General features: G+C 41.6%; 1 protein-coding gene across 1 annotated transcript; it reads right to left on the reverse strand.

Annotated features, from left to right (window-relative positions):
• Positions 1-202: 202 nt before the first annotated feature.
• On the reverse strand, positions 203-6,315 carry EDN1 (endothelin 1). The gene is made up of 5 exons (XM_006864087.1): positions 6,252-6,315; positions 4,429-4,597; positions 2,490-2,648; positions 2,238-2,351; positions 203-305 (listed from the first exon to the last, which is right to left on the reverse strand). The coding sequence occupies exons 1-5, from the start codon at positions 6,313-6,315 to the stop codon at positions 203-205; spliced, it is 609 nt and encodes a 202-aa protein (XP_006864149.1).
• Between the last annotated feature and the right edge of the window lie 11,302 nt (positions 6,316-17,617).

A 17,617-nucleotide genomic window follows, 5' to 3' on the forward strand; every position in this document is an offset into this window, starting at 1 on the left:
AAGATAGATTGGAGGAATTCCTGAACTTTTCTTGGAATGGTTAGAGCAAGAACATTGGTCCTTGGTTGGTCTGGAACAAGAAATGGACTAAGAAGGGAGGATGCTCTTGCTCTGATCCCAGGCAGTGTGGAGAGGGTACAGAGTTAGGCCCCACAATTCTCTGACCAAGCAATGTCTTCAGACAGGCCCAGATGACCGATAATCAGTGTGTTCTGTTGTGCATCAGTTTCTTTTCTCTGTAGAGCTCAGCTTTTAGCTTTGCAATACGAAATGATGTTTTGATGCTGTTGGTGATGGTCTCCAACCTATTAAAACAAGACAAGAGAACAAATGCTGCAGAATAAGCACCACTCGTGGCCAAAGAAACATCTAAAATTAGAATCTGGCTCAAACCTATCTAAATCTGGTTCTTGAACTTTCACCACCGACCGCAACAGGGCGCGCTACCCTTTGATAAAACCTCAAGTGGTATCGATTACCACTATGAAAATAAAGCCTGGCACTTGCGCTCACAATGTAAATGAGGGGGAGGGAGAAAGGGAGTGGTCATATCTAAGTATTAAATAAAACTTAAAAAATGAGCTAAAGGTCTGTCTTCTCTAGTCACATCCCAATTGCCATCACTATTATATTCTGTTTGCAGAAACTCAGCACAGATTTACGTTGCCAAGGGCATCTTCTTAATCACAGGAGGTGGGAAGTAATAGAAGGATTGAAGGCTCCTCAATTGGAAAGAGAAAAAGAGAGGTAGGCCCAAAGCAAATGTTTTGTGGCAATTAATAAATTTTTGTTCTGTCTTACTTTTTTCTTTTTTGCAGAGGAAAAGAACTAACTGTTAATGCCAGGTATGGCACTGTAGAGTAAGGACTCAATTGCTAACCACAAAGTCGGTGGTTCAAACCCACCAGCCACTCTTTGGAAACCCTACACAGTATGGCTATGAGTCAGAAGTGCCTCGACGGCACTTAATAATAAATAATACAAATAAATAATGTCCAAGATGATTATCTTGTAGTCTAGGGGACCCTAGATCATACAAAGGGCTTCAAAAAGTACGCGGAGAAACCGAATGAAAAGATAATGCCATTTTTTCATGCACTTTTTGATGTTCCTGGTCCACATGGAAGCTGAAAGGGCAGGTTGTCAGTCACAGACAGTAGTAAACAGCCCAGAAGGCGTTGCTGACTGCCAGCCCTGTGTTCAGAACACTTTGATCAGAGAACTTCTTGCTACTGGATTTCTAGGAAAAGTTTCCATGGACCATCGTAGGGAAATGTAGAACATGTGACAGATGGAAAAACAGGTTTCCTCCCTCTATCTTGTGAATTCCAAAATATTGAGGGTTTGGAAGGCTCATCAACAACCCTGCTCCTAACAACCCTGTTGTGTTGCTTAATCCAGATCCTTCTCTGTTCCCAGCACATGACTGACTCAGAAACCAAAAAGCTTCTTGGAATGATATCAGCTAACCACCACTTACATTTCCCCATTAAAAGAAAATACAATCAGTCCCACCAAATGGCACGTTCTAAATCTTACCCTTCCTCTCTAAAGTCTTAATGTCCCTTTGGTCACTTGAATAACTGCTACTTCGAAGGGGGGCTTCATAAAGTGAAGAAAATGGAATTAAAGGATGATGGGAAAGGTTCAGAAAGGAGACTGTAAAGCAGAAACTCAGGGAGGAAGCAGGATGAGTGATGTTAGGCTGTAGGGATTGCAGTCAATGAGATGGAAATAATACGTATGAATTGTTGAATGCAAACCTGATGGTGTGCTCTGTAAACCTTTATCCAATTTGTAATAAAACATTAAAAAAAAAAAGATATGAACTTTTTAAAGCCCTCTCAAAATGACACTTTAATTTAAAAGAAGAAAAAAAAATATATCTTTACCTTGAATGATTTTTAATTTATTAGGGAAAGCAGTAAGTATATTAACTCTACTCATAGAGACAAAAATTGAATATGAACAAATGACTAAGTCTTTCTCGATATTTTTTGCTTGGGAAATCCACCCGTTAACTGTGTAGACTGATAGCAAGTATATATAACATAGGTCACCAAAGTGTACTGTGGACAGCAGTTTACATTCAAGGCCTCTCAGAAAATTTAAGAAAGATTCCTTTGCTCTTCCTAATCTACAGAATATGAAGATCACCTTTTTTACTGCTATTAAGCCTTTCCCCAGGGAGGCAAGAATGGTTGGAGGAGCCGCTTTTTCGCCTGCAGGTCTCTTACCTTCTTAGTTTTCTTCCTTCCACCTGTTGCTGATGAATACACTTCTCTCCAAACTGGGAACAGTCTATCTCTTTCTTAGGGTTATTCCAGACTTTCTCCATAGTGTCTTGGGCCCTGTTAAAATACACAGAAAGAAAATTTAAGCAATGGTGTCTTTAATTGTACCTGGATTCTCACTGTCTCTTTAGAGCGTTGATTATAGGAGGAGGAAGGTTAGGGGGGTAATTGAGAAGCAAAAGTGTTTTTACTCACCTGAGTTCTTTTCCTGCTTGGCAAAAATTCCAGCACTTCTTGTCTCTTTGGCTAGTACATTGGCATCTGTTCCTGGTGTCTGTTGCCTTTGTAGGAAACAAATCCTTTAAGGATCGCTTCGACCTAGAAGGGCTTCCAAGTCCATATGGAACAATGTGCCTATTAGAAAAGAGAGGAACAAAAGATATAAGCATAATTAATAATATTCAAAATGGCCCATTCTTTGGGGTACACTCATTCCATTGGGAGCACAAGAAGCTCATTCCACAATGCTCCGTAGTGTGACTTAGGAGCAAAGTGTGGCCCATCAGGGACACAGCCCACCAGTGGCCCTGAGTATGTGTATCCAACACAAGAAAGCCCAACTTAGTCTACTGCCATCGAGTCAATTCTGATTCATAGCACCCTCTATATTGGTTCTGAGACTGTCAACCTTTATGGGAGCAGATAGCCTCCTCACCTTTCTCCCTCAGAGTGGCTGGTGGGTTTGAATCTTTCAGTTAGGCTCCGCACCTAACCTACAGTGCCACTAGGGTTTCTTAGGAGAGAAAACCTGTCTTGCTAATTCAATGAAATTCCATTGCAACTCTTAACAAAGTTCAATTTCTTCTTGACACCAATAATAGTACTTTTTGTCCCAAACTGTGCTTTGGTGTCTGTTTCATTATTTTCTACATTGCTTAATGTTCTATTCCATGAACAACTATTTGGTGGTAGTGGTGGTGGAGGATTGGGAGGGAGAGACTTTAATATAAAACCACTCCTCACAAGATAGCAAAGATCTTGTTTGATTCAAATGGTATATTATAAATGCTAAAACTGCCTGCTGAGGCGGCAGAACTAGACAATTCACAACTATGTTTGTACACTTCTCCTGCAGTTCGAGTGTATTCTCAACTCAATTCTGACTCATAAGGATCCTACAGGATCGAGCAGAACTGTTCTGCAAGGTTTCCATGACTATAAAACGGAACTGGAAAAAGCCATATCTTTCTCCCTCGGAGCCAACTGGGGGTTCGAACTGCTGAACTTTTGGTTAACTGTCGAGTGTTTTACCACTGTGCCATCAGGCTTCCTTTCCAGCAGTTCAGGGATAACAATGAATATAAAAGAACTCTTTGCCAGAAGGCTCTCCAGTAATTTTCAGTGTGCTCCCCTTTGAGCCTCACCTAAGAAAGAACATGCTCCCTTTGGAAAATCTTCTGAGTACAAGGTTTTTGTTTGGATTTGGTTGGCGTTGGGCCATCCTTTGCTATCACTTGGGCATTTGTAGACACAGTGAATGTGTTCTTGTTTAGATGAGCTAGTTTTCACAGGGAAAGAGTGAGAACTGTCTTCCCTGCAGTGGCAAAGAAAGCTACTTCATGTTTCTCTATCTCGTGAAATGGGCTTTACTGTAGGGAAGGCAGCAGAAGTAAGGAACCCAGCTTCTAGGTCTGCCACAAACTCACTTCTGTACAACTGACAGATACTTTGGGTTTTAGCTTTTCTAAATGTGAAAAGATTGAATTATAACTCTATTGTTCTTTCTACCTCTCAAGATGTTACTCTCCCATGAGAAGCCCTGGTTGAACTCACCCATATATGACACCTAAGCAACTGATTCCCCAAACTCAGTCTGATCCCACTGAAAGAACCTTCCCCTGAGGCGCCTCCATTTAATTTTTCCTCTGAAATGTATAGCAGTCTCCCAAATGCCTTTTCTGCTTTCCATCTATCTTGGAATGAGTAGGCTGAAGAGAGCCCCTTCTATTTCTGTGGACTGAACTATCCCATTATTTTCCGGGACCAGGGAAGGAGAGGCACTGTTACATGTTGTTAGAAATGCAACCTTTGCAAACCAAAAGCTCCTCAGAAAAGTCATTGTAGTAACTAGCTGGGGAGCTTCCCTTAACTTGCTAATGAATGACTAGAGTTCTGATGCCCTCTAGAGACTCACTCGGGAGTGTTGATCCAAATGATGTCGAGGTGGCAGAAGTAGACACACTCTTTGTCCATCAAGGACGAGCAGGAGCAGCGCTTGGATCGACGGGGTCGCCAGGGTGTACTGGGTGAGGGGCTGTGACCTCCATTCTCAGCATCTGTGCTGAGCTCAGCACCTAAGACTGCTGGAGAGAGACACAAAGGGCAGGTCAGTGAGGTACCATCTCCTCAGAGACTCTGAGACAGACCGGCGCATAATCTTTACACCAGAGCTAGCAGAGTTGATGAAAATTGACACATGGATGAAGCAAACAGCCTGCCTTCATCAAGACACACAGGGCTCTAGGGTTTTAGCTTCTTAGTATGACTTCACTTTACCCCCAGTAGCTTATTTGCCTTCAGGAAGATTATAGGAAGGCAAGGGAGATAAATAGCTGAAAGGTGCTCATCAACTCCTTTGAAGCTAGAAGTTCTTGGAAATGCTGCCTCTTGGAAGTTGCACTTGGGCTCTCTACATGGTATTTAGTAGGGCAACACAGTCATCCACAGCAGTTTACAATTGGTTGATGACCAAAAATCTAAAAATAAGTGAATCCCACAGCCTAGTCCTTGCTCCGGAGTAATTTGCCCATCCGGAATGCCCTTCTGTCTAGGTAGGTACCCACCACTTTGCACCTTAGGTAACCAGATAATACATAACTCTTGAAATTAGGGATAGAAGGGCAAGGACACTGGGCAGATGATTAGAGAAGGGGAGAGAAATTATCTCTACAACAGTCATTTCAGGCAGTAAATGCCACAGAAACCGCGAACCCAAGGTTAGGCTGAGTTGCAGCTCTGGTTAGTTAGTCAAGGTTCCCTGGATTCTGAATTCAAGACTCCCCGCAGCAGCAGCAGCAGCAGCAGCAGCATGTGGGCTCTTCCCCCTCCTTCCCCACCTTAACCTGGCAGATTCAGCCCACTCCTTCAGACTGACAATCCAGCCTCACGGCTTATCTGCCCAATTTTGTACATTTCAAATGATCAGACACATTCCAGGATTTTCATTCCCCTGACATCCTTTCTCTTTAGTCAGGGTCATGGAAAGACAAAAAAAGTGCATTGACCCCAAAAGGGGGGAAACAGGCAGATGCATACATACTCTAATCTGTGAGTAGTCACCATTTATCCTAGCTCCCCTCCCAAGACAGGTGAATACAACTGAGGATAAAGTTCACACTGCTTTTGGGTGCCAAAAGAAACCTAAAGTCAATCATGACAAATTTTAAAGAAAACAGTTGTTCACACCCAGAAATTACCTAGGGAGATAGGGAGAGTGGTTTATTTAGCAGACTGTTCTGCAGTCTTATATATTACTTACACACTGCTTTTATATTATTTGAATGATTTGGACAAAATCCCTTGGCTTTGCACTGAGGTGTTTAAATATTTGTACACATTCACACAATATTAAAGCAGTGTTGCTGTAAGTTATATTTCTATATATCCAATATATCTGAATGTACAGACATTGCAAATATACATTTGATTAAACTGTATCTTGTCTTTCTTCTTCTTGAGTTGTTAAAGAAGTCAAGGAAATGCCTTACATAATAATGATGATGAAATTATTATATCATTATATGATAAGGGATACATTAATATAATGTAAGTAATTGCATACAGCAGATATAGATTTTTTTTTCATGAAACTATTAAGTAGTTTTAAGTAATAATTCCTAGACCTTTGATATCTGGGCTGCAGTAATCAAAAAGAAGTAGGGGAACAGAAGCAAGAAAGGCACTAAGGAGGATAAGAAAAATATTAACATTCCGAGATTTACAAGCCAACATGCCTACCTGTTCCTGGAGCGCCTTGGAAAACCACAAACAGCAGATAGAAGATCATGGGGAAATAATCCATTCTGAAAAAGGGATCAAAAACCTGCTCTGCAAACTAAACCCAAAGCCGAAGGAACAAAAACAACTTCAGTTCTCTCAAAGCGCTTCTGGTGGTTCGGAACCTAAAGTTAGCTTTCAGTCTAATAGGGAGAAAAAGAGGTTTCTGCCCGGAGAGAGGGCGGCAGATCCGTCTGCAGACACGCGCGGCGGTGGCGTGCGGAGAAGGCGCAGAGATCCGGGCTCTGGCAGTTTCTGCTTCAGCGCTGTTGCAGAAGCGCGTCTGGCTTGGACAGCTCTCCGCAGGCTTTTTATATTGAACCCCTATAGAGGTGGGGGGTAAACAGCTCCAACTCTATTCCAGCCTCAGACAATGTTATTGTGTGATTAGTCACCAAAAGGCAACGTGCAGCCAGAGATAAGGCCGGGCTCTAAAGGAAATCACTGCTAACTTCAGAGGCAGACGCCGTCTGACAATTCAGGGGCAGGGCTAAGAAAAAGAAAATACCCATTAGAGATCTTTGGAAAACCTGCCCGTGCAGTGCTTGAGTCGGTTTTCCCTTTGCAAGCTGCCAGCCCCAGAGTTCAAGAACCAGAAGAGGGACTCCAATAACAATGTCATACCATTGGTATGAAAAGTATGAGCTACAGTTTAAATAGATTGTATTGTTGTGTGCTGGGATTTTTTTTTTCTTTTTTTTTTTTAAATTGTTGTTCACTTCAATTTCCTTTTATGTCGCTCCGATTTCTTAGTCTTGGTCAAACAGGAGAACATTCTTCCGTAATTACCCCCACCCCCAATAGACTTTCTCTTTATTCAAGCCCCCTCCCCCCAAGTCTTTTTTCCCCCCTGAAGTTCATTGCAACAGAAATGGTGGAAAAGATCGATCACAGATTGGCAAGAAATGGGAGCTAAAGAAAGAAAAAAAAATTTTTTTTTAATTTATTTATTTTACAGCTGTTCAGACACATGCACAATCTTTTCAGTATTACTGATGAGAAGCCCCCACTAACCTTTTCCTCCCACACTTCCCCGGTGGTCCCATTGTAAATGCCGCCATACGGAGAAATATCAGGAATGGAACACCAGAGGGAGACGAAGAGCTACAGGGGCTGATATTTTATTAGGAAAAGAGTAAAAGCTTTGACTTCTAAATGGCAGTAAGGAAATATCCCCTGTGAAAGGACAGAGGAAGGTTAAGTTCCGGCACCTAATTTAGGAGAAGGGGCATTCCTCAGAATAAACCATTTACACAAGGGACCTGTCTCCCCTTTGGCTTATTCAGTTAGGGCAAAGTGGCTGTTTTTGTATATGGTTATATGCAAGGCGGATGGTGTTAGAAGGAGGAAATGCCCGTGCTGAATAAGTGGATCAGATAATACCTCCCATTTAATAATGTGTTTATATTTTCAAAGCAACTTCCCTTGAGTTTAACCTTGAAATACTCTCTAAGAGCAGTTACTGTAGTGGTGAAAAAATACTGAAATATAAAAAGTGAACCATAAATGTAAGACGTTTCCTCCTCCCCCCACTTCCATCAGTCCCATTCTGCAGGTGAGAAAACTGAGGTTTGCAGAATTTATGTGCTTCACTATCGTCCTCAGAGTAGTTGACTTAGATTCAGTATCAGGAATTCAGGCCACTTTTCGCTCCTGGGAAACCCTATACAGGGTCACTATGGGTCGGAACCGACTGCACGGCACTTAACAACAACAGCAACAGGATAAGTTTAAGGTGTCTTCCATCTGCAGGGAAAAGATGAGTTTTCGTCTAAAAGCCCCACTGCTCATCCAATTGATACCAATTCATAGCGACCCTATAGAAGACCATCAAATAGACATGCCCTTAACTTCTCATCTTGCTTTACTCCCCAGTTTTTCAAAGGCTGGAATTGACATGTGTACCCATTTTTAAGACTTGGTGACAGTGGGGATTCTAACAGAACCATCCTTCCCCATCTTTCTCTACAAGTGACGGGATAGGTATTATCTGTGGGCTTAGACACACCTGAGCCCTCTTCCCTTTGGGCATTCCCTGAAATTTAGCGGAGGGATAAACAGGGTGATCCTGTGTGAGACCTGTCCCCTAAACAGCCCCTGCTCCAAGAGTTGGGGATGGGGGCAAGGAGGCAGGAATCCTCCCTCCCACACCCATATGTAGAGATGCCCCCACCCATTCCCCAGGGCCCTCTGCCTCCTCCTCAGTGTGTTTACCTCAGCCCAGCCCTGAGGCTCAGGAGGGCACAGCTCCCCCTAGGACCAGGAGGCGCCGGTCAGGAAGCCGACTGTGCCCACCTCAGCTGGGGCCAGTGTCCCAACCTCCCTCCCCTCAGCAGACCACAGGGCGAGAAAAGAAGAATTAATGCCACAGTCAGGAGCCAAGCTTTGCCCTAGAGCAGGAGAGGTGGCTTGGGCAATGTGTCTTGACAGGAATCTCTAAGGTCTCAACTTTTTTTTTTTATCCTCCTGGCAGCTTTGACAAAACACTGACAACCTGTCCTCAGCTTCTCCCCCGGAAACAACTGCCCCCGCTTAACCCAGTATCCTCTTGGTCCAGGTCACCCTCAGCAGCCACCCCACCCCACCCCCACCCCGGCTTTGATGAGGCTGGCTGATGCCCGCAGCACCCAACCATCAGGTGGAGAAGTGAAGTAAAATGAAACTACCCACGCACCTTCCTGCCTCCTCCCTCCTCTCAGGCTGTGTCATATACTGAATGTATTTGAATGGTAAATACAGCCAGTGGGCAACAATCTATCTCTACTCTTGAGCTCCCTTCCCCTGCCTTTTGGAGCACTGTTGAAATAAATGTACAGGATTTCAAGTCATTCCAAGCACAAAGTCCTTTGCATTGCTTTGCATTCTGAGTATCCAAGTCATGTGTGTGTTCCGATGTATTTCCATTTCTCTGTTTTTGTGTGTGTTGGGTGGGGGGGCCATGGCATCTGCTCTCTCAGTCCCCTTTTCTTGCATTGCCTCCTTTCCTTCTGTAAGAGGAGGGGAGCGCTCCAATCTAGTCACAGAGACAGCTGAAACAGGGACAGGCAGCTGACCAGTAAGACATTTATTTTCCAAAGAAATCAAGGGAGAAGGTGGGCAGAACTCCAACAAACCAGTTTTACAAGCTAGATCCTCCCACCTCTCCACTTAAGAAATTGCTAAGTAATGGAGACAGAAGGGGAGAGGTTATAAGAGCTGCATAAATCTACATGAAAGACCCCTCAAAAATCTGGGAGGGGAGAGGTTCTTTGTAGCCACAGTCATGTTCAGATAGGAAAGGGAAGTATAGTGAGATGAAGGACAGAAGATGACTTTGTTCTCCAGTAGGACAGTTTGCTGGTCTGGCTTTTTGATGTTACTCTTGGATAATGGAAACTGTTTGATAAAGTTCTTTTTCTGTGTATTTCTTTCTGTAACCCTTGCTATGTATTAATAGATAGCTATAAATAAAACACCCTGGGCCCCAAATACAGATACGGCACAGTAGCAAAATGTACCATTTTTAGCACTCCTCAGCTTTGCTCTTTCTCAACTTTTGCGTAATAAAATTTGCAACTTTGCCAAGCCAGTAAATTTGCTGTGAAATGTTGCATTTAGCTCAGCAGGCAAACAACAGATAGCGGTTAGGTTGCTTGATGACAGCACAGAGAATGTGAGATTTAGTTTATGGCAGGCAAGGTGAAGCTGTTTTCATCATATGTTCATTTATTGTGGACTGTCTACCTTACGTAGCCCTGTTGAGAAAGATTGTGCTACAGCACGCCAATGACACATTATACACCCCCAGAAGTCATGCATAAACACAGCTTCTCCTACAGTCCAAAGAATAATGGTTGATTTAGCACAGGAAATATAATCATGGTCAGAATAGAGTCACCACATGCATTTTTAACACATACAGCATACGCAACTTTGTTTCCTTTACATATTCATCTGTATTTCAATAACAGGTAGCAAATGGGTAGTTTGAAAGGACATGTTGAAACTCAACAACAAAAAGACAAACAACCCAATTTAAAAATGGGCAAAGGACTTGAATAGTCCTTTCTCTAAATGAGACATGCAAATGGCCCATAAGCACATGAGAAGATACTCATAGTCCTTAGGCATTTGTTACTGTTTTTGTGAAGTGCAGCCGAGTTGGTTCCGAGGAGTGACTGGTGAGTTAGAACCACCAACCTTGTGGTTCAAAGTGACCTTGTGGTCTAGTGCTGTATCCCACAGAGCCACACCCAAACCACAATAATATGCAATCTCACAGAGTCTAGAATGAGTACTAACAGAAAAACGGAAGCCAGAAAATTTCGAAGAGGATGTGACGAAACTGGAGCCCTTGTGCATTGCTAATGGGAATGTAAACTGGTACAGCCATTGTGAAAATCAGTTTGGTGGTGTCTCCACAAATGAGTCATAGACTACCTTGCTGTTGTTGTGTGCCATTGTATTATTTCCAACACACTGTGACCCTATAGAGCAAAGTAGAACAGCCCCATAGTGTTTCTTAGGTTATAATCTTTTCAGGAGCAGATCAAGAGGTCTTTTCTCCCATGGACCTACTGGTGAGTTCAAACCTAAGACCATTCAGTTAACAGGTAAGTTGTGTTAACAGGTAAATTAACATAACCATAGCTTGTTATTTGACCCAGCAATTCCATTCCTAGGTATATGCCTAAAAGACTTGAAAGCAGGGACTCAAAGAGACTTGTACACCAGTATTGTTCATTGACCAAACTGTAGGACCAACCTAACTTCATCAACAAATGAATGGCTATCTGAAAATGCAGTCTGTCCATACAATGGACTATTACTCGGCCATAAAGATAAATAAAGTTATAATGCATGCTAGGTAGGCATGGGTGAACCTTGGAAACAGCTAAGTGAAATAAGTCAGATAGAAAAGGACAAATATTATTATGATTCCACTTATATGAAAGATCTAATAAAGGCAAAACTGTTTGTGAGTCTGGGTAGAGGAAATGGGAGTTATTGTTGAAAGGAGAGTGACTTACTATTTGGGATGATGTCAAACATTTGGAAATGGATTGTGGTGGAGGCAGTACTTCATGGTGAATGTCATTAATGTCAATTAGAAAATGGTTAACACGGCAAACTTTTTGTTATATATATTTCATCCCCAATAAAATAAAAAAAAGAACATATCTAATTCTTTAACTTAGCTTTTCCCAAGCCTCAGTTATTAATAAACCTCCTTCCCAATTTTTATACTGAGGGGCAACTCTGCATTTTTATTTATCATACCCTTTCAATAGACTTCCTTTTTTTTTCACTTGATAATTTTAAGGGAACATTATACTAACTTCCTAGAGAATATTGAAAGTGCCATGGGCTACTAAAAGAACCAATAGATCTGTTTTGGACGAAGTGCAGCCGGTGTGTTCCTTAGAGGCCAAGATGGCAAAACTTCATCTTTCATACTTCGGACATATTGTCAGAAGGGACCAGTCACTGGAGAAGGATATCATGTTTGGGAAGCTGAAGGGTCAGAGAAAAAGAGTAAAACCCCCAATGAGATGGATTGGCTAAGTAGCAACATCGATGGACTCAAGCGTGGCAACAATTGTGAGGTTGGCCTAGGATCGGGCAGAGTTTCGTTCTGCTGTGCATAAGGTCGCTATGAGTCAGTACCAACTCGATGGCACATAACAACAACAACAACAAGCAATCATATACATGAAGTACAGTTTGTATAGCTGTGTAATACACACATTGATATGGTTCAATAATATACATGAAATCATGGTTTAATACATGTTAAAATAAACATATCATTGTTACGTACTTTTTAAACTATAGAAATACCATTTACTGTCACTTAAATCCACTCCATCCACTGCTGGGTCATGGACCATATCATGTTAATTACAAGACGTCTTGGTGGCACTATTGGTTAGCTACTGGACTGTAAGCACAAGGTGCACAGCTCAAACCCACCAGCTGCTCAGAGGGAGAAAGCTGAGGCTGTCTGTAAGTCTCTGAAATCCTGGGTAGGGGTCACCATTTGTCGACTTTTTGAAAGTACCATGGATTGCCAGAAGAACAAACAAATCTCTGTTAGGAGACGTACAGCTAGAATGCTCCTTAGAAGCCTGGATGACTAGACTTTGTTTCTCAAACTTCGGACATATTATCAGGAGGGACCAAGTCCCTAGAGAAGGACATCGTGCTTGGCAAAGTGGAGGATCAGCGAAAAACAGGAAGGTCCCCAACAAGATGGACTGGCACAGTGGCAGCAGCAATGGGATTCAGCCTAACAACAATTGTGAGGTTGGTGCAGGACCAGGCAGTGTTTCATTCTGCTGTGTGTAGGTCGCTATGAGTCAGAACTGACTTGGTGGCACCTAACAACAACTGTATGAGTCGACTTTGTGGCAGTGGACATTGTTTTTGTTTTTTTAGTATTTTACTATTAAGTTCTAGTTCATTTCTCTACTCTGACCTCTACTTTCTACCAAAAATAACCTCCAAATGTATGACATTAAAACCTCCACATCTTCTTCTTCATATGGATGCACCTCAGTGGAATGTGTTTTAAGAAAACCTCAGTGTGTTTCCTTAACACATATTCTGACATGCAGAACCCAGAAAGGAGAAAGAAAAATTCATATCCAAAGAAGTACTTAGTTGAATAAGGAAGTACGTACAAGAATTGATGCATTTGAGTATGCTATTGGATGGCAATATTAAAACTACCATGGACTTCCAAAAGAACAAACCAATCTTTGATGGAAGAAGAACGGCCAGAGTGCTCCTTGGAAGCCAGGATGGCCAGACTTCGTCTCTCATACTTCATTAATATTGTCAGGAGGCACCAGTCCCTGGAGAAGGACATCTTGTTCGGTAAAGTGGAGGGTTGGAGAAAAAGAAGAAGACCCCCAACGAGATGGATTGGCACAGAGGCAGCAGCAATGTGCTCAAACATAGCAATGATTGTGAGGTTGGCACAGGACCAAGCAGTGTTTCGTTCTGTTGTGCATAGAGTCACTATGAGTTGGTACTGACTTGATGGCAATTAACAACAACAAACCCTCTGCCCCAATTTGCAATGTCATTTTAATGTCTTATCACTATTATACACACATGCACAAATGAATCTATATATTAGAATGGTAGAGACATGATAATAAATCATGCATTGGAGGGATGAGGAAAATACGACTGTGGCTGCCTTCCCATTTTTCTTTGATGCAGAAGATCAATTGAATATAATTTATGCTACCAGTAGAAAGCAGCTTTCCTTCTGCGCATCTGAATGGGATGGTAAGATGAACACATTCCTGAGGGCAGGTACATCCTGAGGGCAGGTGGTGGCTACTTTCGTGTTGTCTTCAGTGAGAGACATTGAGTCGGATGTCTCCAGTTAAGTCCGCTGCTATCAGAGCCCTTTTTACGACTCCATTTCTTTTCTCACTATGCATTTCTTTTTTTGCCTTTACAACTTTCTTTAGCACCATGTGCCTGTATACAGTGTACTGGTTGCTGTTGTGGTTAAGTGCCATCGAGTTAGTTCCAACTGATAGCAACCCTGTATAGAGTTTCCAAGGAAAAGCTGGTAGGTTTGAACCACCAACCTTATGGTTAGCAGTCCTGTGTTTATCCTACAGCGCCACACCAGGAGAAAGAACATTTATTACTGGTTGTCAACATAGAGAAATCAACTGAGAAAAAAAAGTGGGTTCATTTTCTAAAGAAGCATTTGGATTCATTTAAATATGCAAATTTAATTTAGCAGGCACTTCAAGCACTCCAGAATGATTTGAAATATAATCATGGAATGAAAGAGGTGAAATGGAAGTTTGAAAGGTTAGCAGGATGGCATAGTCCACAGAGACAATGTTCTGCATCATACTTTGGTGAGTTGTGACCAGGGTCTTAAGAGCTTGGAAGTGGCTATCTGAGATGCAACTATGGGTCTCTTCTCATCTGGAGCAAAGGAAAATGAAGAAAGTCAAAGAAACAATTTGTCCAGAGGACTAAAGAGCCCCATGAACCGCAGCCTCTACTAGTCTGAGACCAGAAGAACTAGATGGTGCCTCACAGATCAGAATCACAGTAGAAGATTCTGGACAGAGGGAGAAAAAAAAATTTCAAGATCATAAAAGAGTGCAGAATTATTGGTCTGATTGAGGCTGGTAGGAGCCCCCAAGCTGTGATCCTTAGATATCCTTCAAACCTGAAACGGAATCTGCTCCTGGGGTCAACTTTGGACCAAATAATAGACAGGTCTTGTTGTTGTTGTTGTTGTTGTTATGTGCCATGGAGTTGGTTCCAACTCATAACAATCCTGTATAGGGTTTCCAAGGCTGTAAATCTTTATGGGAGCAGAAAGCCTCATCTGTCTCCCACAGAACAACTGGTAGTGTTGAACTGCTGACCCTGAGGTTAGCAGCCCAATTCGTAACTACTACGCTACTATAGACAGGTCTAGAAAGTGAATAATAACCTGAGGACCATGCTGTGCTCTTCAGTACACGTAACCATAGGAGACTGAAAGCATAACATTTGCCCACAAACAAAGCTCAGACAGCAGGAAGGGGCTGGAAAGGAGGACAAATGGAAATGGGGAAGCCAGGAAGGAAGTGGAAGAAGGCTATTACATTGAGGGGAACTGTAACTAATATCAGAAGCAAAATGTGTATAAAGTGTTGAATGGAAAACTAATTTGCTCTGTAAAACTTCATCCAAATTACAATCAAAAGATCAAAAACTAAAATAAAGGACAGCAAGAAAAATCTTCAAAGATGAGAGGGTTTAGGGTTCTTGGACTTCATGAGGAGTTGTAGCAAAGGACAGGAAATGGGTAAGAAGAAGTGGAAGATATTAACAGGATCCTTCGGATATTAAATTTATAGTCTCAGTGCGACCAGATTGCTGCTATTGAGGAAAGCAAGGAAGATTGTGTAGGTGACATATGTGGTTAATATTTTCAGTGTTGCTGTAGTGTCCCAGCAGAATGGAGAATGTCTATAGTTTTCACATTGTGATTTCTGAAGTCCTCTGGATGAATGTGAGCAAAGCAAAAGGGAAAGAAGATGGTAAATGAAGCCATAGGAATTATAAAGAACTCCTTTCTAGCACAGAAGCTCAAATAAACTGGCAGTTCATTATGTGGACTATGTTGCCATTAAAAGATCTGCATTTTACTTGTATTAAAACTATTAAGCAAATAAAAATCATTCCCACATTGTATATATTTCCTTTTCGGACTCAGCCAAAATCTTCAATATAGCATTTGGGAGAGAAAAAAAAAAAAAATTCTCTAGCTTCCCATATCTTTCCTCATCTCTTTATTCTAACCACCCCCCCAAAAAAATTTAATATAAGAATTGTCTGTATTACTATTATCTGCTGTCTATCTCCAAGCAATTCAAACTTCCCTTTCTATGATTTTGACAAAATTAAATTTCCTCCAAATATTTTTTTCCAAATATGAGTACGCAGTGAAAAAAAAAGAGAGAGAGAGCGACTATTTATTACTGGCTGTCATCATAGAGAAAAATCAATTGAGAATAAAGTGGGTTAGCTTTTTAAAGGGACATTTGGATTCATTTAAAAATGCAAATTTAATTTCACAAGCTCGAAAACGTACTTTATGCTGAATGTTTTGTTTGACTTAGGATTTTCAGTTTTTCCATTTGCTCTTTGGGTGGAAAAAAAAAATAACTTTAGGAGGTGTTTATAAAAATATTTTTTCTGTGAAACTTAAAACAAAATTAAAAATCCTACATTCTTTTTGTTAGTAGTATTTAACACTGGTTGCTGGTATTTTTCTAAGTAGCAGAAGCAATTAAGCACTGGACTACAAATGAAAAGCTTAGTGGCTCGAACACATCCAGAGGTACCGTGGAAGAAAAGTCTGGTAATCCGCTTCCACAAGTTCACAGCCTTGGAAACGACGAAGCAATTTGAATTGGCAGACTGAGTTAAAATCAGCTCGACGGCAACTAACGGCAATAACAACAACTATTTTTGCCAAGTGTAGTGAGGGCGGTCCAAAGGATAGTATTAGTGAAAGCACTTATCTTGAAGAATAATGAAATAACAAATGAAGAAGAATGGAATTCATGCTATCTGAGGATTTATTTTGGAAGAAAGTGTGGAAAGGAAACAAAATGAAGGAAAAGGAGCTCTGGTAGTGTATTGGTTACAAATCGAGCTGCTAACCTCAAGGTTGGCAGTTCGAAACTACCAGCCATTCTGCCAGAGAAAGATGAGGCTTTCTGCTTCCGTAAAGATTTACAGCCTCAGAAACCCTGTGCAGGGTCACTATGAGTCAGAACTGACTCCACGGTACTTAACAACAACAACAACAACAAGGGCTATCTGTTCATGGCTGGATATCAGGCTGGTGCAGGACTTCAGAGAAAGCAATATAGATGACTCACCTTGCGGGAAGAAGCAGCAGAAGGACCTGGTGTTTCCAGGAGTTGTGGTCCAGTTCTTAGCCCTCCTCCTTCCTGAGGTGTCAGAGAAGCATGAGTTAGAAAATTCTAAACGCTGAGAGTGTTCATATAAAGCACATTATTTTGCTACAAAGTGGAAAAGATCTTGTGGACCTCAAAGTAGCTTGCTTAAAGACTTTTTTCCAAGCTTGTTTCAAGATTAGTCAGGGAGGGCTAGCATTTTCTAGATAAAGTATTTTTACTGCATTGTTTCTTTCTGCCTGTTCTTTCTCCTCCAACATCCATTCTATTTTTGTACATTATCTGGAAGCAACTATCTATTTGGACTAATGACCAAGTCTCTGCTCAAGCAGCATCATTTTCCCCAATTCCCTCCCTTAAACTGCTTTCTTTTCAAGGGAACATTTGCCACTGAACTGTGATGGCTCATTCCTTAAAACAATGGGAACCATAGGGGGAAAAGACCCCAAATTCAGATTCTTTTATAAAGAACCCTTTATTAAGTCTTAAAGAAGACACAGAAAAATTAACCAGGTGAGGGAGACCATCAGCATGAAACTATAATAGTGTCCAAAGATCCATGCCACGTGACTAATTATACAACATGGAATTCAAAGGAAAGATTCACAAAAATCATGATTAACAGCAGATCAGTTCATCACTGATGCAGGTAGAGGCGCTGGGACAGCTAGGCAAGGACCATAATTAGGATATCAGACTGCTATTGGCCATTTTGAATGTGACAACCACATGGTTTACTATGCCAGGAATGACAAATTGAAGAAGAATGATGTTGCATTCATTGTCAAAAAGAACATATCCAGATCAGTCATGAGGTACAATGCTGTCTGTAATAGGATAATAATTCCATGTGCCTACAGGGAAGCCCAGTTAATACCACTATTA

Source organism: Chrysochloris asiatica, unplaced genomic scaffold, assembly GCF_000296735.1.
Source record: "Chrysochloris asiatica unplaced genomic scaffold, ChrAsi1.0 scaffold00060, whole genome shotgun sequence".
NCBI lineage: Eukaryota > Metazoa > Chordata > Mammalia > Afrosoricida > Chrysochloridae > Chrysochloris > Chrysochloris asiatica.

Coding starts and splice junctions, on each gene's coding strand:
- EDN1 (XM_006864087.1), bottom strand. CDS start 6,315: ATGGATTATTTCCCCATGATCTTCTATCTGCTGTTTGTGGTTTTCCAA. Junction 4,598..6,251: donor CCAAGGCGCTCCAGGAACAG/GTAGGCATGTTG, acceptor GTCTCTCTCCAG/CAGTCTTAGGTGCTGAGCTC. Junction 2,352..2,489: donor CAAGCAGGAAAAGAACTCAG/GTGAGTAAAAAC, acceptor GTATTTTAACAG/GGCCCAAGACACTATGGAGA.